Consider the following 25,213-nt stretch of genomic DNA (forward strand, 5'->3'; position numbering starts at 1 on the left):
TGCTGCCTGTTTAGTTGTGTTCACCATGCTAGACTGCTTTTGTGTTTGTACCACTCAGGACTACCGCTGTGTTTGTGCCAGAGAAAGTAAATTGCTTTGTTGATCAGAAACCAGACAACGTTACAGACTGCCGTCCGTACACACACTGTCTGTGGACAAAGGAACCGCTTCTCCTCCTCTCATGATCGCTTTCCCTCCTTCTTCCTTCTCTCGCTATCCACCATTAGACACGTGTGTTTTTCACGGAATTGGGTGAGTGCAAGACGCCGACCACCAGGCGGCGCCATCTTGCTTTTGTCTAGCCAAGACACCGCCATACTTCCGCCATCCGGTTCTCGCGCGACATGACTTCCTCCCACAGTGTTGCAGACCAACGACGTCATCACGTCAGGCCACACACACATGCATTCCCCTGCATGTGTCCAACCCTGTACATAGCTGTTGTGTTTTGTTTGGTAGGATTAGATTTTAGAATAGTTGTTTATTGAATGAAGCATTTGTTAACTTTGTTAATTCTATAAAATAATAATGAATTGATAGATAGATAGATAGATAGATAGATAGATAGATAGATAGATAGATAGAGGGTGTGATTTGGGGGGAGAATCCCTCTTTGCTTTTTTTATCCCACTCATGTGGGGTTATGGTGCTTCACCCATAGACCATATGAAATATCTAAAATAAAAATAAAATATTTTTTAAAAATCCAAGTAAAGCACTGCAACGTGAGAACACTCATTTTATTTGTTAATTAACAGGGCTGATGGTCCAATGGGAGCACCCCCTGCCCCCACACCACAACCAACACACACACATGTACACCTGCCAAAGGAAGGTGGGAAGTTCAGTGAAGGTCAAAAAACTGCAACAGCGAATGTTCTTAGAGAAATTGTACAGTTTTAATGTTGATCGTTATGTCTTGCAACTGTTTTACAAAGCTGTCCTACAGAGCATCCGGTCCTTCGACCTGATTTGTGTGTTTGGTAACATGCGCAACCAATAGCAAGATAAGTTGCAGTGCATGATCAAGATGGCGAGTTGGGTCATTGGGTTTGACCAGTCAGCTACTCAGTTGTGTACAGATCTCATCGTGAGTAAGGCTGAGCTCATCCTCAGTAACCCTGCTCACCCTCTACACAACAGCTTCCAACTAGACTATCAGGGCAAAGGAAGGATTCTGCAAAGGAAATAAGAACAACCAGGTTTAGCAAGCCTTCTGATCCTTCAGTAATTAGACGGTTAAATGAGAGCGACAGTACAAACATTGGATTTGATGGTATTTTGGCCGGGGCTGTGTGCAACGGTAGTCCTTGTGCAACACTGTTATGGTGCAATATATTTTTTTATCTTTTTAGTTGATTGTAGTGCTGATGCAGAGTTTGTTTCTCAGGGATCATGTAGTCCACTGTATATGGGGTATTTATTTGTCTCTACATTGGTGTGTGTGTCAGTGTATGCTAGAGTGAGGGTGCTTGGAAATACTCCCTCTCTGTGCATAGGCCGGTGTGTGTATGAGGGGGATGGAAGGGGGGACTGCATATTGTACATTTGTATTCATATCTGTTTTTATGACTGTTCTTTGCACCTTGACCACCTGAACTTCCCTGTCTGGGATAATATAGTTTATCTTGACCTGGATTACAGAACATTCTCATGAATCAGTCAGGTTAATGATGAATCAGCATTTTGTTTCCTAATAACTGCAACTATCTGTCAGTTTTAGTGTTTTAGTGTTTACAACAGTAACTGAGGTCAACAACCTTTTAACAGCTTAAGAAACATGTCAGAGTTGTTGTGTAGTGTTGGTACCCGTATTAAAAGATCTGTAAGTCCTTTCATAGCAGGTTTGGATATCGTGCTTTGACTTTAGTTTGTTAGAATGTCCTTTAGTTTACATTTGGATAACAGATTGTGCTTTTTAAAGTATTTACAGAACAGTAATTCATCTACATACATGTAGAAGTCAGACCAGTTTGTTCTGCCTCCTGCTTTGAATGTGTTCATGTGTCTCCATCACCTGACGTCTGGGCTGCTTCTATGTGTTTCTCTTTCCTCAAACTTCTTCTTTAAATCTTCAATCAGGTGCACCTTCTTCCTTCTTGAATCAGTTCTTAACTTTCTCATTGTTTTTCTTTCAACACCATTAAGTTACATCATGTGGTTCTTCCTCACTTCTGATTACTTCACTTAGTCTGAAAATATAAAAAACTTCCTTTTAAAATCTGACGGAGCATGAAGCAGAACTTTAACTTGTATGGTGTTAATTACAGTACTTGTGGACAAACGACTCAAACCGTTCAAAATGACCTGACAACACCAATGTTCCCCAACATAAATCTTAAAACCAAGTCGGAACTTTCAAACTGTCCTCACAAAGATAACAACACACACACACACACACACACACACACACACACAGTGCAAGTGAAAGTCACACTGACGGTGAGTTGCTGCTTTTCTTGTCAGTCAAATGTTTTTTGAAACTTAAAGCAGGAGGAACGTTTATACGACTCGTGTTTATCTCAACTTTGCTGCTGCAGAAGAAGAAGACCAGCAGAGTGACAGAAAGCTGCAGGTAAAGATTTCTCTCCTCAGTTTATGTATTTCATGTGCTGCATGATGTTAGCATGTTAGCACTACATGCTCTCTGTGGTTAATGAAGGTTTTATGTTAATGAAGTCACATGACGAGCTGTTTTACAGCTTCTTTAACTTTTAGGATTTTAGTTTTGAGATTTTTCAAACATTTGTTTCGTCATTAACAGGAAACTGTTTCTTTTTATTGATCATATGGACATACTGTGAATCTTTTATCACACTAAAGATAAGAGATAAAAACAAAACAGTTAAAACTACAACTGACAAGAGCAGAGTTAAACAGGACAGAGAACAGTGTCTGTTTTAGTTTGTTCAGTGTGATGATCGCAGAGGGAATAAAAGATGTTTGTAGATGTTTTTCTGGGACTTTGTAGCATCGACCTGCTGGCAGTAAAAGGAAGGACTGATGGAGGGGTGAGAGGTCCTAGAAACACACTGAGCCATGTTGGAAGTCTCTCTGACAGAGTAGCGTTCAAACATCACTGTTAGAGTTTGACCCAGTCTGAGTCGATACAATACTGAGTTAATGTTGTTCTGAGCCAGTTTTACTGTTATTTTTTATTATTTACACAAACTAAAGCTTGTTATAATCTACTCTGTTTAAACTGACATGTCACAGTTTGTTATTGATTGTTAATAACTTGTGTCTCTTTTGAATCGTTTTGTAGAAACAATCAATCTGTGACAGTTTTTAGTTAAAGCTTGTTGTGTGTAACACTGGCTCACAGTAACAGATTGATAAAGTTAACCTGATGTTGTTGCTGCTGTATTGATCCAAACTGGATTCAACTTTAACCCAGTGATGTTCAGAGTGTATAAATCTGTACACAGGAGACAAAGTGTGTGTCACATATCATCTGATTCTGGAATTCATGCAGGTGTGATTCTATGGAAGCAAATATAATTTGAATTATATGAATACCAACATTTACTAAATTTAATCACTACTGAAATTTAAATATCACTGAATTTACTGCACTGAAATATTTGACTTAAAACCATCTTTCTGAATTCATGCGGTCTGAATTTCACTTAATAGTCACTATCAAATTGTGCAATATCAAAAACGTAAATTTCCATTGCATATTTATTTGTTTTATGGTTCTCAAATTTAGATAGAAAATTCTGGTGGTTCACATACAAAAGTTATATTCAAGTTGCTCTATTTCAGTAAGCTAAATTCAGATCTAAAAGTTCAAGTCAAGTCAAAAATTCTGCTGCTCAAATACGATCAGTGAAATTCAGATCTGAACATCTGGGACGCAGAGGAAAAGCAATTAAGCCTGAATGGAATAATATGGACGATGGTCGATCGTCATGACTTTGATATAATGTCATAATTTTATGTTGTTTAGTTAATCTTACTTACTTTTTTTTATATTTCTCTATATGTTTGTTAGTGTTTATTGATAATACAGTTGACTGACTCGGATTGTTATTCAGCTGACAAATGTGATTTTAATATTTTCATCAATGTTTTTAATATGTATCATACAGATCTGTATGTGATTGAGGTCAAATGATACTCTGTGACCAACTGTAGGAGGAGTTCACTCTGAGTCACAAGGTGTAGCCTTTTACTACTAATGAAATGTGATGATTGGTCACTGTGAACCCTGCCTTTTGTATATAAAGATGTTTATTTAATTTGTCATCACATACCTGAAGGTCTTTGACTGAAATGTTGTATATATGAAAGGATCTTTATTGAGCAAGTGAAGACAGTGAGCAGGTGTCTTTTCTTCCTTTAAATACGATTCTACTTCACCAACACACCTGTCACAAAGACTGTTCAGGTGTGCAAGAGATTTTTGATGAAATTGAACAACTTGAAAGTGACTCTTGAGACCACATACATCACATTCAGAAAGATGGTTTTCAAAGTGAAATACAATAAATTCAGTTATATTTAAATGTCAACATGTAGTATTCAGTATTGAATACATTTCAAAATTTGGTCAGAACCATCCACATATCAGGGCGACCCCAGCCAGGACATCTCCAAGTACAGAGGGACAAGACACACAGGGGCACATACAGGGAGGTTGGGTTAAGTGAACTCAGCGTGTGTGTGTGTGTGTGTGTGTGTGTGTGTGTGTGTGTGTGTGTGTGTGTGCGCGCGTGTGTGTGTGTGTGTGTGTGTTTGTTTGTTTGTTTGTTTGTTTGTGCGTGTCAATTAAATAAATAAATAAACATATCTATTTTACAGTCAAAAAAAGAAGAAGCCAACAAACCCTAATAATTATAATAATATTGATAATAATAATTAATCTAGTAACAGTTTCTATAATGGCATGGTGATAATAAACATAAATGAATAAATGAGAAATACTAAATAAATAAATAAATAAATAACAAATAAAATAAATAACCAGTGTAAAGAACAATTAACGATAATATCAGAAAGCTTATGAATGAGTTGGATGCAGAAAAAAAGGAAAAGGAGGAGAAATAACTGGATACACACATCAATTAAATAGATAAACATCTATTAATAATCTAGTAATCATCTAGTAATAAACATTTAAACTTCAAAATAAGCAAATAAAAATGAAAAGAACACAAAGGTAAATGATACTCCATATTTCTTGATTCCACAGCAACAGACAGAAGACAGAGAGAGAGAGAGGAAGCCCTGATAATTATAATAATTTTTAAGATAGTAGTATCATATTTTAGTCCTGATAATAGTCTATGCAATGATTCTCCAATATTACATAAGTTGTTGACAATAATCAATATCATAATCATCATTCTATAAACATGTGTGTTCAGTATAATATTCATGGATCCCATTATTCTTAACTTTATATCAATACCAAACAGACGGGTGCAGCATCTTCTAATCCCTTAAATGCACTTCAGAGGAGATGAGCAGCAAGGAGAGAGGAGGCTCCTGGAGGAGCTTAGAGCATGGAACAATGGGTGTATCCTCTGCATACGTTTTTTACTGGACAGCCACAACCACTTGGTTGAATGTCTTTATTGATTGGTCAGATCAGGAAGACTGCCTGTGTAACAGTAATGATGACACCAACAGCAGCTTTTCATATTTATTCATAAAACAAAAGTTAAAAGTTATTTATTCACACACTGACGTCCTCATCAACTGGTTTTTGTTGTTTTCACAGCTGCTCTTCTACTGAGCTGCAAACGTTGTATTTATGTCCAATTTGCCAGCTGTGAGCCACAACTCGCTGCTTTCAGGATCTCTCAAAGAAAATCTGTGGAACACATTTTACTAATCGCTTGTTTCTTTCACACCACAGCAGATAAACACAGACTGAACAATATACAAGAAAACCAAGAAGGGAGCAAGTCTGAGTCTGAAGGACAAGATCAGTGGAAGATGAACTCCAAGACTGAAGAAATCAATTACTACATACTTGCTCTTGTTATTGTTGTTGGTGGTGTTGGTGTTGCTCTTCTTCTCCATCATAAAGGTACATTCAATGTTTTGTCTTGTCTTAAGCTTCATATTATCTTCAGCTTTAGATGTTACAGTGTGGTGTTGTTCAGAGAGAATATCTTCAGGGTCAGTGTGGAGAGCAGGAACATGTGGAGACGTCAGTGTTCAATTAAGACAGACTTGTTAAAACATCAACCTGTCCTTTAAATACAATTTGGAGACTTGAACTTTACTTAAATTTCTGTTTTATGCTACTTGATACTTCTGATATGTTATATTTATTTGACAGATGTACTTAATTTTCCAATCAGTTTTAAATAAAATAACATTTATAAGTGATAAAACACACATTTCACAAGAAAGAGAATAAAGTTCTGAAAAATGAATCCAATTAATTTTTTCCTCTCTCTCCCATTAATCATCTCACGACCCCTCAGATTTATCTGCTGACCCTTTGGAGGGGCCCGACCCCTAGGTTGGGAACCACTGGACTAAACTAGCTAACTGTATATAAAGTAGTGTAAACTAGCTCCACCTCCAGCAGCTACAACAGTAACATGCTGCTCTAACACTGATGCTTCACTATTAATAATCTAATGATGTCATATATAATAATATATCAGTCAGAGGGACCAAACCACTACTTTTACTGCAATACTTTAACTACATCAAGCTCATAATACTTATGTACTTTTACTGCAATACTTTAACTACATCAAGCTCATAATACTTATGTACTTTTACTGCAGTAGGATTTTTCATGCAGGACTTTTACAGATGTCACTCATTGCAATTGATGGGATTACCATGGTAACACTGCAGTAATACTGTGGTAATTCTATGGTGGCAATAAAAGGTGAAATAATTAATGCTGGAGTAGCTGCAGTGTGCAACAACAACCAGGTGACACATGTGAGCGGTCCAGATGCAAGCTTTGTCTCAATTCAGGGGTTTCATCCTTCAAAGGCCTGAAATGCGCATTGTTAAATGGTCTGGTCTACAGAGGATTTCCAGCTGAGTCACTAGCTTTTCCTGCCTTTACCCTTGCATCACGAAATGCCACTCCTGCTACCTAGCATTCTTGTCAGCTGCAGTTGACAATCTGGACACAGTTAGTAGAATTGAAGCCATAAATTTTAATTTTATTGTTGTGGCAGCCCATCCAGTCCCAGCACCACCACGAACTCCCTGCTCAACTGAACCAAAATATACATAAACACATTTTCTACAGCCTAATATTCATAAAATTCTGCTTCAACACACCTACCCGACTGTACTGTGACAAAATCATCTCAATTCAAAGCTCCACTGACACAAAAAAAACTTCCTTGATAGAGGGATGCAGTAAATTGTGTTATTCAGTCTGTAATGTAGCTATAATAAAAATCCAAACTGTTATGTAGCTTAATAAAATAAAATAAATTTAATGTAGAATGATTTGTTCATTTTAATACACTTATATTTATGTAAATGTGGTGATATTTGTACAAATAGAGCCCCAGAAGCAGCACTGTTGTTCTGTCCATTAAAAACATGAAGCTTCACTTTACAATCAGACAAACTAATGCGTCAGATACAATTATTCAACCTACATTTATCTTCCAAAAGGAATTATGTCATATATCAAAATGCTGCAGAGACATTAGAGCCAGTTCATCGGCTCATGTTCTCCCCGGGATGACAACATGTTGACTGGCCAGGTGAGCAGCCCGACTCCTGAGATGGAGTCGGGCTGCTCAATGGAATGACACAGGACAAAAGTATTGAACAAGAAGTAAGAAAAAGCACCGAACCAGGTGATTCCACTAATTAGTCCTTTCACCTGTACTAATTAGAATCAGCTGGGTTAGTGCATGTGACTATTAGCACTCTACTCTTTTAAAAAGGGTTAACATCATTAATGCATCATTTGCTACCAAGCTGTCACACATGAACCATCTCATGATGGGTAGAGGCAAAGATTGTTGAGCAACACAGGAATGGCAAAGGTTACACACTGATTTCTCAACTCCTAAATGCTCCCATAAGCACCACTGGGGCTTTTAACCACAAATAGAAGCAGCATCACTCCACTGTCAACCAGCCACGCACAGAAGCTCCTCGCTAGACTGCAGATTGGGCAGTCAGAAAATTAGTCAGAGTAGCCCAAGTTCCAAGGAGCTCCAGAATGATCTGGAAGAAGCAGGTACAACTGTCACAGAGAAGTGACTCTCCACCACCACGGTCTCCGTGCATGATCACCCCGTAAGACTTCACCATTACTGAAGAAAAGACATGTTGAAGCTTGTTTGAAGTTTGCTACACAACATTTGGATCAACCTGTAGATTACTGGAAGAATGTCGTGTGGTCAGACGAGACAAAAATTGAAACTTTTGGCAATAACACTACGCGCCATGTTTGGAGGAGAAACGGCTCTGCATATGACCCTAAAAACACCTACAGTGAAGTTCAGAGGTGGACGCGTTATGGTATGGGGCTGTTTCTCTTCTGAATTTGGTTGGTGTAGGACTTACAGTTTCTGAGCCTCAGACACTTAACAGAGAAAAATAATAAATGGAACAAAAACAAGAGGATTCTACCATTGAACCCTCAATTCATTGTAATTTGCAGGATTTTTATTTATTCCATGTTAGATTAACATCTTGTTTCATGTCACAAATGAAAAGTTTTGTATCACATGTTCATGTTTCCTAAATGTTTGTCTTTGTAGGATCTGTGCCGCCGCCACCGCCGCGGCCACCGCCGCCGCCACCGCCTTCTCCCAGTAAGTCATTAAAATCTGTTTCTGAATTCTGATCTTTATTGACACAGAATGACACATGATGTTAATGAAAATGTTTGTTTTCTCTTCAGTTTTCAGTGAACCATGGAGACAAATATCTTGGGGGTGAGTTTATGTCTCTGCTGTTTAACATAAAGGATGGAGTGTGACCGACATGTTTGTAGTTTTAGTGAGCAGCAGCAGCACAAACAGCTTCAGAGAGGCTGAATATATTTTACTGTCAGCAGGTGGAGTCAGGTGAGCTGCAGTATTGTTATTATGAGTCATATCTGCTCATTATTGAAGGCTGCTTCAGGCAGTTCTGTGGATCATAAAACCACAACTGCAAACATGTAGAAACACGATGCGACCGTGGAAATCAGTGTCATAATACAAAACAGATGAATTCTGCTGAGGAAGCTGACTGCAGGTATTTAACTGCAGGGAAGAGATCCAACATGAAACCATAAATCACATTAAAAGTTGTATTATAACAAACATTTTAATCAGAAAACTGAAATAAAGCAAAACTCAACATTCGTTTGAGTTTTATAAAAGTGAAACATCTTGCTGTAAATCTTTCAGCAGCTGAATCTGCAAGTAGCAAACACACCCGTTTTCTTCTAATTATTATTATTATTATTATTATTATTATTATTATTATTATTATCATTATTATACAATAGTTGATGTATTGAATTATTATTTTCTATATTGTCTCAAATAAGTTTTTTCCTCTAGTTTCAAACTAATTGTGCTCACTATTGTGTAAATATGTCTGTATTTGTTCACTTTGTCAGTTTGTTGATGATGAAATCAAAAAGATCTGTTAAAAATTTAAATAGGTTTATATTTTTATCTAAAATCAAATGTAATTTTTTTTTACAGAGACAAGGAGAGAGATCTGCAGTATGTGCAGAATTACACGCCTGCAAAGGGGAAAGTCAAACATCTCCGAGTTCTGCTGTACGGGCCGGTCGGATCCGGAAAGTCCAGCTTCATCAACTCTGTCAGCAACGTCCTACGACGCAGAATGAGCATTCCTGCTGCAGCCAGTTCTACCACCTCTGACCGGAGTTTCACCACAAAAGTAAGAACACTTGATCTGTGTCAATAATGATCCAAAATAAGGTTTTTATTAGTATATTTTTAGTTTATTTCATTTTTATAACTATAAATATTTAACAACACTTTGATGAAACTTTAAAGCAACAGAGATAAATCTTAATAAATCTGAATGAATTCAATATAATTATTTTGTTCCCTTGAATTAGGCATATTTTTAAATTAACTTTGCATTGACAAGACAAGATCAACTTCAGCTCTCATCAGTTCAGTCTCATCACTTTTAAACAACCTCTATGTTCCCTCCTGGACGTTCAGGGTGTTTTGACCTGAAAGAAACCCTAACCCTAACTTGAAAGAAATCCACCTGCTGCCGATACTGCTGTAGCTCCTGTTGTGTCTGAACTCATGTGTGTGGAGGATAAACAGGAAAGACTTATCTGTTACATCAGCATTATGTTTGGTTCAGTGGCGGCTGGTGACGCAAAAATGTGGGAGGGCTCCAGGGTGCATAGAATCTCCTGGGTTGAGTCAATTCCGGGATCTGCGTAGTGCTCACCGATGAATAACTGCAGCTGGACACAGAAAAATACTCATATATTTGAATGGAGAGTGTGAGCGAACCGCTTGGGCCCTGATAAAGGAAAAACTGCAGTACAGAGCTACAAATTTTAGTTTTGATGGTATTTTTCTACAGCACTTTATCACTAAACTGTCACCCTCACTCCATTTTTTCCTTCCCCTCATAGGTCATCCCCACTACTGACTTATACATATAAGACCTATAATTATTGTAAAATAAATGATAATAACACCAAACTTCATACAAAGTTTGTATATAATGTACTGTATGTATATAGGCTTTTCTGCTGTATCCTACAAAAATGAGCTGCATTCAACCCCCACACCAGTGGTGGCTGGTGACTCAAAAAATTGGGGAGGGCAGGAGGAAAACCAACATACCGCATCAAACTATATGATTGTCCCCCTCCTGATGAAATCAGAGGGGTGGGGGGCGATTTCATATGCCAATAAAACAATTTGCTTTTAAAAACAAAAACCCCTGAGTGGTGTAAAGGCTGCTTCTTTTAAGACATTTAGCATATACATATTGTTTCTAAACAAAGAAGAGCTCATTTTAGCCATGGAGTGGTTCAGCTGTGTGATTTCACCAACAAAGTGAAATTCAAATTTATAGTATTGTTCTATTGTGACAACAGATTTATGTTCTCATCAAAAACAGACAAAATATCACATGATTTACACGTGTTTCCTGTGTATTTTCTTAGTATACTGAAATATATAAAGTACCACAAAGCTTATAATGTGATACAGGAACAGATCAGTGCTGAATACTAGAAAGACTGAACACTAAAAACATTCACAGATCTAAAAGTGTAAGTTCAGAAAGTATTAATGCATGTATCAAATACATGACTTACACAATCTGATCTATATGCACAACATACAAAATATAGTCTACAAAGCTGACATGTTAACACTTGTTATTCTAGTATATTCTAGTCTATACGACTCAGCATAACAACGAACTAAAGAAACTGTCAGAAGCAAGCAGCCAGACCTCCTGCACACTAATCATATGACATTCACAGGTGACTGAACAACCACTCAATTAAAAACGGGATCAATTCCACATGAATGAGTGAGTCCAGACATCTCACTGTAACTTCAACAAGCAAACTACCCACAACACATTATATATATATGTCTCTGCTGCATTCTTGTTAAGGAGATAAATTCACACAACAGCCACACAGAGAGACATTTAACCATCAGAGATGAAATTAGCGACCAAAGAGACAGAGAGAGAGAAGCCGTATCTGACTCATGTCATCTGATGTCTTCTTTCTATCATGGAGATGAAGTATTCATGTCATAAAGTCCATTTGTGACTGTTGGCCATCTTGTTTGGTCATCTAACTCTCCTGGTTGTTTCATTTAAGTTATGTTGTTGCCTTTCTATTGTTGTTGAGAGGAGTTAACTTCAGAGCAGCAGCATGTCACTGTAGTCCCACTGAGGATCCAGTCTGGACAGCTGAGGCAGCGAGGCCCGAGGCTGCACCAGCAGAGCGGAGCTCTCCAGCTGCTCTGCGGTGGCGTACTGCCGCAACTGCGTCGCCCAATCCAAATCTATTCTCCCATTGGCTTAACAACAGTCCCCAACAGTCTTTCAGGGCTGCTACAACAAGCTAACTGTTGCGCTGGCTAACAGAAGCAGCTATCTACTGCTCCATAAAAGAAGTGAAATGTAACCTTTAAATCTGAAAAAAAGGAAATTTGGTCACTAAATGGGCCTAAATAAGATGTAATGTTCTACTGATATGTTTAAAAATATAGTTTGCACGTTATGATTTATTTTCTAATATACTACTCTATCAATTTATCTATTTCTTACCATCTTCCTCTCTTAACAGTTTGTCACATTCATGAACATTACAGTGGAGAGAATTGAGGATGAAATCTGGAAACTATCATTGGAACAACATGATGTCAGTATTACATTCTGGTTGTTGATTGGTTAGGGAGGACATCTTCCCTTGAAGCGTCATTTTACGTGTCTTGGCCAATCACAGATTAGCATGAAAAAAAGTGAAGTACATCAAATTGATGTAAGAGATCCCGTCCTCCTCTGTCCCCCACCACCACTTCACACACACTGCTCTTTCTCCTCCTGCCCTGCAGGTGTCGCTGTTGAAGCATTTTAATCAGAATTTCAATAGTGGATTTTTTTCCAAAGAAGAGAGAAAAAATATTTTATAAATAATACTGAGATTTGGTAATGGTTTATTTCAACCAAATATTCTTTTTTATATTTTGATCTTCCTCTTCCTTCTTCTTCCTTGCCTCCCAAAAAATAGAGGAGGAGCAACCTCCTCTGCCTCTATGGACCAGCCTCCTCTGGTTTGGTTAGTTTGTAGTTCTCAAAGCAGAAGATCCAAAGGAGCAACCCTGTCTGCTAGAAATGACCTTCATATACGACTGAACTGTTTTCCAGTGACGTCTCTGCCTGGATGATGCTCACAGTAAGGTTTTGTGGAATGGGGAACTACAAGATACAGGACTCTGACAGCAGAGACTCGGGGTCACATCCTGAGTCCTGTGTGTGTTCAGGTTTGGTTCAGGTTAGTGAAAGATGCTGCTGTGGCTTAAATGTTCATAAACATGTTGAGCTTCAAGTCCCTGCAGACTTTTTTCTGTATTAAACAGAGACCAGGATCTTTCTCCGACCTGAACCAAGTGCTGCTAGAGTCTGAACACAACCACAAACACTTTCACACTGCTGGAGTTTCTACCAGCTGATATTTTACTGTGACATCAGAGATTTTGGTGTAAAAACAACAACCAGGCACGTTCTCTCTCTCTCTCTGCATAAATGCACAAGGCCAGACATTAATCTAACATGTTTCAGACCTGCGTGAGTCATATTAATAGCTGTACATTTGCTGGACATTTGACATTTCAGTAGATAATGTTAAAGATGTGAAACACTACAGAAGTAAAAGAAGCAAAATGCATGAAAGTTGGTTTGTGATTGTGGAGAGCTCTGTGTGTGTGTATCTCTGCTAATTAAAGACACGTAATTTGAGGCTTTTGTGCTCTCTGTAGTTTTCATTATGGACCAATCTGTGTGCTGAAATGTGGAGAAAAACCTGAAACACTGGAAACAGCTCCGCTCACTCAAACAGATGCAAAACAAGGGCAAATTACACTCAGCTGCAAAACATTATGGGAGTGTTTGAATCATTATATCATTAGTGCAATATCTTTTGTGAATAGGACCTTGCATTGGAGCAGACAGCAATTCACGGTGCTGTCAGCGGCTGAAATCCATTCTTTGTGAATTCGCCCCTGAGAGTTGAATCTTTAGCTGCAGCTCACTGCTGCAAACAACAAACACTAAAAAACAAAAAAGTTCCCTCATTCACAGAGATGTATTCAGGGTTTTTAATATAAAGTCAGTAGATGCATGTTTTTCTGTTTGTGTTTCAGTATGAAACTCATAAAATCAGAAGAGGAACCTCAAACAGCTTCTACCCGATCGTCTTCAATGACATCATGGGTCTGGAGGAGGGGACGGGACAAGGCGTCCAAGCTGAAGACATCAAACTGGCCATGATGGGACGTGTGAAGGAGGGTTACAAGGTACAACTGTCACATTAATCAATAAAAACCATCTACTGCTGTGATCAGGAGCCTGTACCACAAAGTGACATCAGTGTGTTAGCAGCTCTCTTTGGGCTTAACTCAGGTTTTCTGGTCTCATGAAGCTGGTTCACTTTTAATGGGGATAATGGGTCACCATGGTAACCTATGCTGAACAACCACTGACCAATCAGATCACTGGAAAAACAGTCATCATTCCTACAGGATCCTGACCAAAGCCCTGAGTTTGCAATCATGTGATAAGTAAAAAAAGAGCAAAATATATTTTTATGGGTCAGGAGAATCATTTTATTGTTCCAGACTTTCTGTTTCCAGTCTGAGTTTAAAGCAGAGCTTCTAACAGAAGGAGGGAAAGTTAACGACACTAAACACAATGATAATCAGCTGCATTTTAATTGTGCAAAGATTTCTTCTGTTCCTAAAGAGATAGTGGACCGTTTATCTGATTTTACACTCTGATTCCATCACTGCAGCTCAGATTAACACACTGTTATTAGCTCCCATCATTATAAATACAACATTTGGGTCAGATAGACCTCATCAGACATTAGCTACCTTTCCTCTCCTCTCTGCTGCACCAGAAACAGTCTGAAATTACTTTTTACACATCAAAACCCACACAGACACTAACTGTTCACATACAAACTCTGAGTTTTTACCACATTTAACACAAACAACATGACAGAACTTTTCTCCACACATCAGATAAAGTTCATTTTAATTCAGCACAATACTGCACCGTTCCACTCTGACAGTTAATGAGACATTAAACTTATTTTTAAACAGTCAAGTTTTATTTCTCATATCTCTCAGATCCTGTTTAATTGTGTTGGATGTGATTGTTGTGAATTAATGTATTTTTATGTCACGTATTGACACCATTTTATCCAGGTCTCCCTTGTAAAAGAGATCATGTGCCTCAAGAGACTTCCTGGTTAAATAAAGGATAAATAAAATTTTTAAAAGTGTGAAAAAGTTCTGATTTATAAAAATGACTCCACATCTGGTTCTACATTGAACCCTCTTGAGGTTAAAGTGCCCGTCCTACAAATCCACAACACCTCCCTCTTCAGGATCAGCTGCTCCTTAAGGGTCAGGGTTAGCCATCCCCCAGTTCCTCATAACAGCCTTCTTACTGGTTATTCTGTCCCCTGCGTGCGTGGCTTTACATGAAGTGACAGATAGCTAAACAGGTGTACTAGGCACTGAAAGGTTTAAATGATGACTCAGATGTGGAAGTAAAGTTGAGGTCTGTTTACTTGAATATCTTCGTCAACATGCTTGCTTACAATGCTTTTCCAGAAACTCTGTGAAACTGAAAATAAATACACAAGAAAATGTTCTTAATGTAAGTAAAAACAGTGTAGAAATATAAATACTTGCTTGCTGATTTAGGTAATTATCTATAAATCTCCCAAAATATTAAATAAAACAACAAAATATGCATCAATCCTTATCTATAAAGATAAAACATGTAATATAAACTTACAAGCAAAGCTTCTCCAAGGTTCAACACAGGTGGATGCAAAGGATTAAACAGAGAGACTGTTGCTGTGCAAAATTTCAATCAAAATGGCCGGTCTCAGACTACGACCTTACCCATGTGATCACAAATATCCAATAGAGAGCAAGTACAATGAGCTGACAATAATCTCCAAAGCAACCACTAGGAGATGCTAAAATGCGCTTTAACTACATGTAACAAAATACTCCCCGCCTGGTATTGAACACAATACCACTATCAATTTTTTGGAAAAGTCCCACAGACTGAAGAAAATAAGGCAAGGAGCTGTCCATGGTAAAGGCTTAGAGAGACATAAGTACCACTACTTCAGTCACTGGCCTGAGTAAGGTCTTAACAGTTCCCCCTTTGGTGACTTTGAGCTCAAGCTTCCTGACTTTCCTATCGCTGCCAGGGTGAGCCTTGGTGACAAGAGCCATGGGCCACTGATTTCTTTTCACCTGAGCATCTCTTAGCAGCACCAAGTCTCCTTCCTTGACATTGGGCTGACTATCTTGCCACTTGCTTCGGCTTTGAAGAGTAGAGAGATATTCTCTCCTCTATCTCTCCCAAAAGGCATTTGCCAAGTGCTGAACTCGTTTCCACTGCTGGCGATACATATCTGCATTCTCAAAGGATCCCGGAGGGGGAAGAGGGGTGCAGACCTTCTGTGTCAGGATCATCGCTTTAGTCAGAATAAAGGGTGAGTCTGCATCAGTCGAGATGGGTGTGAGAGGTCTTGCATTTATTATTGTGGTAACCTCGGCCATAAGGGTTGAAAGTACTTCATGAGTGAGGTGCGAGGGGCTGATCTGAGAAAGCATAGAGTCAAGGATCTGTCTCGAAACCTTGATCATTCTTTCCCACACTCCCCCCATGTGGGAAGAGTGGGGTGGGTTAAACAGCCATGTACATCCTTCCTCACTGAGATACTTTGAGACGTTAGTTTCATCTTGAAGGAGGATTTGCAGCTCTTTGCAGGCTCCCTTAAAGTTTGTGCCGCAGTCAGAACGGATCATTTTCGCAGGACCACGCACAGCAAAGAAGCGCCGTAGAGCATTGATAAAGCTCGATGTGTCCATTGACTCTAAGAGCTCAATATGCACAGCACGTACACTTAGGCATGTGAAGAGTACTGCCCACCTTTTACTGTTTGCTGCACCTCCTCGGGTACGACGAGTGGAGATGTTCCAGGGGCCGAACACATCCAGACCTATGTTTGTAAAAGGGGGTTCAGTGCTTAGACGATCAGATGGAACATCTGCCATCTTCTGTTCTGCTGTCCTACCACGAAGTCTGTTACATGTAACACACTTATGCAGAGTGCTGGAAATGCATTTCTTTGCCCCCATGATCCCTCAGTGAAGAGTCTCCCTTGATGTTTCACTCTCTCATGATAGTGATTTATGAGTAGAGTAGCAATATGACTGCGGCCGGGAATGATGAGAGGATGTTTCTCTTCCATCTCAAATGGAGCGTGTTGGAGTCGACCACCTATTCTCAGAAGTCGATTGCCATCAAGGATAGGGTTGAGCTTCTTCAGGGGACTGTTCTTAGGAATGACGTTTCCTTTCTCCAGACAGGACACCTCAGCTTGGTATGCTTCCTTTTGTACACATGCAATAATGATAGCCTTTGCTTGTGACAGTGTATCAGTTGTGTGAGACTTTCGAACAGTGATGCCAACCACAGCAATCTTGTTTGTCGCTACCCTTTTCAGACCTAAAGGACTGAGAGATGTGGATGAGGGAAGCCATAGCTCTGACAAGGGGTTGCCACATGGAAAACCTGTCAAAGCGATGTGAACCAATGCCTCTGAGGGAGTCTGTGGCTGTAGTGGTGTGGCAGCGAACCTCCATGTCAGACTCTGGATCAATGAGGTCATAGAATGTTTCTTCAGTTGTGTCTGTCTCCACAGAATGTGACAGGAAATCTGGACCAGTAAGCCAGTTGGTGTTGTTGGGACTACATGTGGACCACAGTTTACCACATGTTTCAAGACTCCAAGAAACCTGAGCCCTGGGGGTTCGCACCCAAAGTGTGAAGCTCCACCCATGGATCCAGGTTATCAAAACTAGAGATTCCCCTCTTATCTTTCTCTTTTCTCCACGAGCTGCAGCAGGAGCAGCTCCTTGCTCTCTTTCACACCTCCAGCAGCTGCTGGAGCAGCTCTCTGCTCTCTTGTGTGGCCTGCTCACAGCAGACACACACAGTCTTCTTTACGGCAGAAGACGCGAGAGCCTGCCTAAGACTCAGAAACTAAGTTTCCTTGTGCCAGCAGCTAACACACAAGTCTGCTGGCCAGTTTAACAAGTACAGGAGCCGCGGAATGGAGTTAGCTTGCCGCTAACTCTACACCAAGGAGTGACCTGGGCCCTCTGCACGACTGGAGTGCTCTCTCCCCAGCAACGCCTGCATCTTTCAGCTTCAGAGCCAAAGCCTTCTCAGCCTGACTCACCCACGGATTCACCAGCTACAAAGCAGGACACCACAAAGCATCTCTTCCTTCATGGACTGGTAACAACTGGGCATAGCCTAGCAACACAGTGAAGCATAGTACGGCTAAGCAAGAATGTTTTAACTCAAACAATGTACTGTACGTGTATTGATTTGGTTAAGGTTATACATTGAACTGTTGTTGTGATGTCCTTGTTGCCTATAGTCAGGTTACTGCATAGCCACACCGCTAGGTTAATGTTAGCATGCTTAACACATGTTACATCCAGTAACTAGGCCTTGCATGCAACTAATCTTGTTTTAACCTGGCACCTTTAGCATACACCAATTGGCCTTGAATAGACAACCACACAGTTAAGAGGTTAAAACCTAGTTTGGCAAACTTTGGTTCAGGCAGTACATGTGGTTCAAGACACCACATGGTCTGGCCTTTTATCTCTGTAGTTCCCTTTATCAGCCAAATTGTCGGCATGCCATGTGCTCAGTCACCAGGTGACTGCAGCCATCTTGCTATTGTCTTCCCTACACACACACACACACACACACACACACACTCACACTTGTATATAGGTACACTTAGCTAGATTAGTATTGTGTGTTGCTTTTACCCTTTTGTTAAATAAATGCTTTTGGATATACCTGTTGTCTGTTTTAATGTTGCACAAGAATGAGTTTTGCCAACCTCTGCTCTGTAAAGAACTCCAAATCCTTCAACCTTAACTAGCTATTGATATGGTGATTTTGTTTATAGTTATTAAATTAATTATTAATCAAAGTCCCAAATTCATAGATTAGTACACTTTGAGACTGAATTGGCTATCTTTTTCCCTGAGTCCAGGGTGGTGCCCCGTTATTATTAATTCTTATTAATAACTTTATTGATTTTAATAATTGACGATTATCTTTGATAATCATTAATTATTGCTGATAGCCAAACTTGTAGCCACAGCCCAACAGTGTCCAAGAGTCGAGCTACAGGCACTGACCTGGTGGCAACATCTGCAGGGTTCTGACTGGTGTGGACATAACACCACTGTTCAGGATGCGTGAATTTCCTTATTCGTTCCACCCTGTTGCTGACATACTCATAAAACCTCCTAGTTTCATTATAGATGTACCCCAGCACCACCTTGCTGTCAGTATAGAACTTCAGATTGTTGGGGTTGATGTCCAGCTCACTCACAACAAGCTCAGCAATCTCCACTGCCAGGACAGCAGCACCCAACTCAAGCCTGGGAACAGTATGGACCGAAATGGGGGCTAACTTGGCTTTCCCCATGATGAAGCCAACGTGGCATTTTTCCTTCAACATTCATCACCTTTAGATATGCCACGGCTGCAATAGCCTTTATGGAAGCATCTGAAAAGATGTGGATTTCTGTGTGCCGAGCAGTGGAGAGGGAGGCTGTGGTGTAGGCTCAGGGGGTTTCAAACTATTCTAGCTCTCGCAGTGAATCTCTCCAAGCAATCCATTCTGCCTCCTTATCCGCTGGGAGGGGAGCATCCCAATCACTGGTGTCACTAGTGAGCTATCGTAATAAGATCTTCCCTTGGACAGTAATAGGAGCCACAAGACCAAGTGGGTCGAATAGGCTGTTAATGGTTGCAAGCACTCCTCTTCGAGTGAACGGTTTCTCACTATTGGCAACACGGAATGTGAAAGTGTCGTTCACAAGGTTCCAGTTTAATCCAAGACTGCGCTGTAGAGGAGGTAAGTCGATGTCTAGGTCGAGGTCTTTCAAGTCCTTTGCATGGTCTGTTGATGGGAATGCCTGCATGACGACTGGGCAGTTGGATGCTACTTTATGGAGTCTTAAGTTAGAGATGGCAAGCATACCTTGGGCTGCTTTCAGTAGAGTGATGGCTGCAGTTGCAGATGGCAGTGACTTGAGTCCATCATCGACGTAGAAATCCCTGTGTATGAACTGCTTCGCATCTCCACCAAACTCATCCTCTCCATGTAGAGCTGCTCGCCGTAGCCCATAGGTAGCAACTGCTGGAGAGGGGCGATTGCCAAATACATGGACTTTCATCCTATATTCCACAACTTCCTTGGTGGTGTCATTGTCTTTGAACCACAGGAATCTGAGGAAGTTCCTGTGGTCCTCCCTGACAACGAAGCTGTGGAACATTTGTTCAATATCTGCTGTGATGGCTACCTGCTCACGCCTGAACCGCATTAGTACACCCAGCAAGCAGTTGTTCAAGTCTGGTCCTGTCAGCAGCACATCGTTCAGTGAGAAGCCGAGGTGTGAAGCGCTGGAGTCAAAAACAACTTTGATTTGACCAGGTTTGCGTGGGTGTTACACGCCAAAACTGGGAAGGTACCAGCATTCTTCTCCATCCTGTAGCGGTGGAGCCAATTCAGCATGATCCTGGTCAAAGATTTTCTGCATGAAGGCCAGAAAATGGCTCTTCATCTCAGGCTTCCTTTCAAGCGTACGGCAGAGGCTGGTGAAGCAGGTCAGAGCTATAAATCCCCCCAAATATTAAATAAAACAACAAAATATGCATCAATCCTTATCTATAAAGATAAAACATGTAATATAAACTTACAAGCAAAGCTTCTCCAAGGTTCAACACAGGTGGATGCAAAGGATTAAACAGAGAGACTTCTGGAGCACCTTGCTGTGCAAAATTTCAATCAAAATGGCCGGTCTTAGACTACGACCTTACCCATGTGACCACAAATAACCAATAGAGAGCAAGTACAATAAGCTGACAATAATCTCCAAAGCAACCACCAGGAGATGCTAAAATGCGCTTTAACTACATGTAACAAAATACTGGTTATTAACAGTATTTAAATATAAATATAAATATTTGCAGCTTCTCATAACACTTGATTCACAGAAATTACAGAACCAAACAGTTCATTTTAAGGCAGCTTATATCCTGTATTTGTTGGAACACGTTACATTTCAGCATCAAATGATCCAAAGTCTGCAACATGTGTGACATCTGAGTGACTGTTGACTTCTCACCTTCAGTGTGATAAACAAAGAAATGTCTGAGAGTCGGAGGCTGTGTGGTCATCTGTCTGTCTTCCACGTTTAATGATCTGAAAGCTCAGTATGAAGCTCTGTTTCACATTTCTCTGTTTTATAGTTAGTCAAATGTTTATCTTTAATGTTCAGTCCTTCATATAATGTCTCATTCATTTTGGTTCTACATTGTTTTCCAGTTCAACCCAGTATCTGCACTGTCAGACAGCGATCCAGGATACAACCCGTCCCCCTCTCCAGACGATCGAGTCCACGTTCTGGTTTGCATCCTCTCTGCTAATGCAGCAGAGATTAAAGAGTCAGTTTTACAGAAGATGAAGGGCATCAGAGAGACAGCCAGAGACCTGGGTGAGAACAGAGTTTACTGAAAGTGTGTGTCCACTGATCCTGTTTTATTCAGGTTAACTTGATCTGAACTCCTGGTCTCCAACATTAAACCATGAGGTCCAGAGTCCATAAGACACTTTATGAAAAAGTCGTCTCAGTTTGATACAGTCCATAATACAACAGTCAGGACTAAATATATATTGAAATAATGTGCAGGATCATATCAGGTTGAAGCTTAAAAAACTGTTTACTGCCTTGTGTTTGCATTTTTAAAGCTAAAAAATAACATAAAAATGTATTTTAGATCATGGCTTACATATTATCATTTTATTTATTAAGTCCATAAAGGCCTTTATGAATAAGATTTAAAAAATAAAACTCGTCATTAGATCCAACATTTTACTGGAAACAGAATTTAAAGAGGAGATAAAAGGATGAAGGATTTTTGAACCAAATGGCAGCTGTTGTTTTGAAGTGAGAGAGTAAATCTATTTCCAGTGACTCCCAAAACGACCGATATGAGTGTTGGACGGACGGGGACCAGACCACGACCCGTAGGAACGTAATGGCTGTGGTTAAGATCTGGTTTGGTTTAAGCACAAAAACCACTTAGTTTTGATGATCATTTGAAACCTGGTTTATACTTTCACAACCTTCATCTTCATGGCAACAGTAAACACCATTTCAAAAAATATCACAACGGTGGCTGAAAACATGTCACTCGCACTTTGAGGCGGGAGGCGCACAGCGGTCTGCTGCAGTAAAGGAGGATGTCAGAATGGAAGCTAAAATACACTCTCAACTGCAGGAAAAATGGCTAAGTTTTGCTGTGTATGGGGATGCCGGGTAACGATAAAGAGTGGAGAGGGGTTTGGGTTTTTTCAATGTGTGTGCGTGTGTAACTCATCCTACAGTCTCAGAGTTTACTCTCTAAAGGGTCCGTTTTGTTTTTCCCACAACTCTTTATCAGTTCAATTCAATCCAGTTTCACAAACATAAAAGACAGACAACTCAAAACAAACCAAAGACACTAGCAAAACAACACAGTACATAAAATAAACCCAGCAGGGATGTCAAAAAGGTCGGACCACTGTGTTTAACTATGTATCTTCAAACGTTACAGTTACGGCTGAAAATGACAACAGAAAAAAACAAGTTTGCCAAGTTCACATATCTCCACAGTTCAAATCAACCACCAGTCGTCTACCTAGAAGTGACTGTTGTTGATAGCACAGTATCACGGTCTGTAGTTCTAATGAATGGCAGAACAGTATTTTTAGTGATGAGGCTTTCTTCATTTGAGCACAGCTGGGTGTGCTCTCATGCTGATTTGAGCACATTCTAAATGTCTAGTAGACCAATCAGATTGCTTGGTCGTAACTACATGTTGCATAATTTTAAACCTATACTGTTGTTTTTCTTGTGAGGATGGCTGTTGTTTTGCCTGCAGTCATGTAACAAGGTAGAAAATGAAACTTTCTTGACCTAAAAATAGATTATTCAGCTGTTAATTTAACTTGACTTTATGTCTCACAAAACAGATTATATGTATGTATTATATGTTAATATTTTCAGTGATTTTCAGGCTTAAATACTTAAAATGATGAAGGTACAAAATGAGGTAAAATCACTTTACATGCAAACAGATTGAATTAGTTTAATTTCTTACACATTTCTGATGGAATTGTGTGTATAATAAACTAAACTAGAAATGCATTTCCTGCAGAAAACGTGTGAATGCTGAAAGCTGAAAGAAATTGCAAAGAATTGCCGAAAATACTACAAACCATCTATAAAATTTTGTAGAATCTCGTTACCATGGCATATTACATATAACAGATATGGCAGTTAGTAATTTCTATGGTGGTTTTTAATTAATGACCACAAGGTGGGGCTGTTGGTACCATTATTCAGTATGTTGTGCAGATTCTCACGGTGAACTTGCATACCAAGTTTAATTTTATTAAAGAATTGCAAAAATATCATGTTATAAAGTTACTTTTGCGCCCCCTTTTGGTAGAATTTCATGAAATTTTACACATGTCTGCAATGTCACTTTGTGTACAACATTCCAAAATTTGGTTGTGATTGGTTGCAATCCAGTTCGGTATTGAGTTATTTCCCATTAAGTGCATTAGGCCACGCCTTCAAAAGTTTGGTAACCAATTACAGACAAACCATAAGTGATGTCCAAAAACAAATAAATAGGTTTTGTTCAGGGTCCTCTAAATATGGTATGTACCAAGTTTGGTGAAGATTAGATGAAATATGTGCCAACAGAAGCAAAAAATGTGTTTATCAAAAAATACAAAATTGAATTTTTTTAGGCATAAATGGGCGTGGCCTATATCAGTCTAATCAGCATCATCCAAGGAACACTCTGCACATTTTTCTTGATAGGCCTCACTATTCATGAGTTATTAGCCAGAATGTAAAAGATGTAATAACTGACCATGTGGTGGCGCTATTGGTACCATGTTTTCTTATGTTAAGCATTGGCACATGAGACACCTGTACATCAAATATGAAAAGTTTTGTACTTTTACTTTTTGAGATATTAACTTTCAAACATTCCTTTGTTCTTTTAAAAATTATATAAAATCACTGGAATATACTATAGAAATGAAAGGTAATAGCATAAATGTCATTAATGTCCATTCACACTTAATAGATCTTTTACAAAAAAATATTTTTTTACAAAAAATATTTTCAGTGGCAGTTTTATAATTTTTTTAATTGACAAAACAATACATGAAACTCATGGCTGAGTTTTTGCTGAAAAAAGGAGACCATGTATGTGGAGGTTTAAAAGGTAAAAAAGACAAACATGAATGCAGAAATGGAAAATGAAGCTAAATGAAGCTGGACTGCAGAGGGTTAAAAACGAGGGTTTCAGTTAGCCTGATCATGTTAGCTTTGAGTCGGGTTTAAAGAGCTGAGTGTGTTTTTGTATCTGCAGGGATTCCTCAGATGATGATGATCACAAAGATCGACGAGGCCTGTGTTGAAACCGAAAAGAATCTGAGGAACGTTTATAAGAGCAAATACCTGAAGAAAAAGGTGAGTTTATACAGAAATGTAACCTGTAGCTTTGCAGTCAAAAACTTCACATTCATTAATGTTGTTTCTTTAATGTGTAGATGAAAGATTTCAGCTCAGCAGTCGGTATCCCGATGAACTGCATCCTTTCTGTGAAGAACTACAATGAAGAAATCAACCTCATTAATGATGTGGACACTCTGATCCTCAGCGCTCTGAGACTCATGATCGACTTTGGAGACGACTTCATCCACAAAATGTAAAAAATATAAACAGAAATGAGCAATAACACTTTGGGCCCTATTTTAATGATCCAAAGTGCATGGTCTAAAGCGCATGGTGCAAGTGTATTTCGGGCATATATAAAATCCACTTTTGCTAGTTTAACGGCAGAAAAAATGGTTGCAGTGCCAGGCAGATGGTTCAAAAGGGTTGTCCATAGTCTCCTAATTAATCATGGGTGTGTTTTGGTCGTAGCATGCAATAAACCAATCAGAGTGTCATCTCCCATTCCCTTTAAAAGTCAGGTGTGCTTGCACCTTGGTGGTTTGCTGTTATAATGTTGCCAAGTAGCAAGAGGAAGCGCTTCTCTGCAGAGGAAACGGATCTGCTCATGCGCAAAGTGAAAGCGTACGATCCATAACAAGCACACTGCTGCTCCTGGACCCTCCTGTGGTCCCAGACCACCAGTTTAAGATCTGCTTCATTAACTTGTTGCAAATTTATTTTCGTTTATTTTTAAAAGGTTTATTTTTTAAATTACAGCTTTGGTTTCTTTAAAGTTGTTTTGTTCAATCATGGTGTAACGGGTAAAATCAGCGGGATTTTAACTGTTGAAAGTATGGAAACCTGATCACAGTAATCTC

The 25,213-nt window shown here is 39.4% G+C and overlaps 1 protein-coding gene across 1 annotated transcript; it reads left to right on the top strand.

Moving 5' to 3' along the window:
- Positions 1-8,841: 8,841 nt before the first annotated feature.
- LOC122992774 (interferon-induced protein 44-like) lies at positions 8,842-25,213 on the top strand. Its single transcript, XM_044366684.1, has 6 exons — positions 8,842-8,894; positions 9,657-9,858; positions 13,845-13,997; positions 21,161-21,329; positions 24,268-24,368; positions 24,449-25,213. Exons 1-6 carry the CDS (start codon positions 8,842-8,844, stop codon positions 24,608-24,610), a joined length of 840 nt encoding a protein of 279 aa, XP_044222619.1. The 3' UTR covers positions 24,611-25,213.

Source organism: Thunnus albacares, chromosome 11 (assembly GCF_914725855.1).
Source record: "Thunnus albacares chromosome 11, fThuAlb1.1, whole genome shotgun sequence".
NCBI classification, from domain to species: Eukaryota; Metazoa; Chordata; class Actinopteri; order Scombriformes; family Scombridae; genus Thunnus; species Thunnus albacares.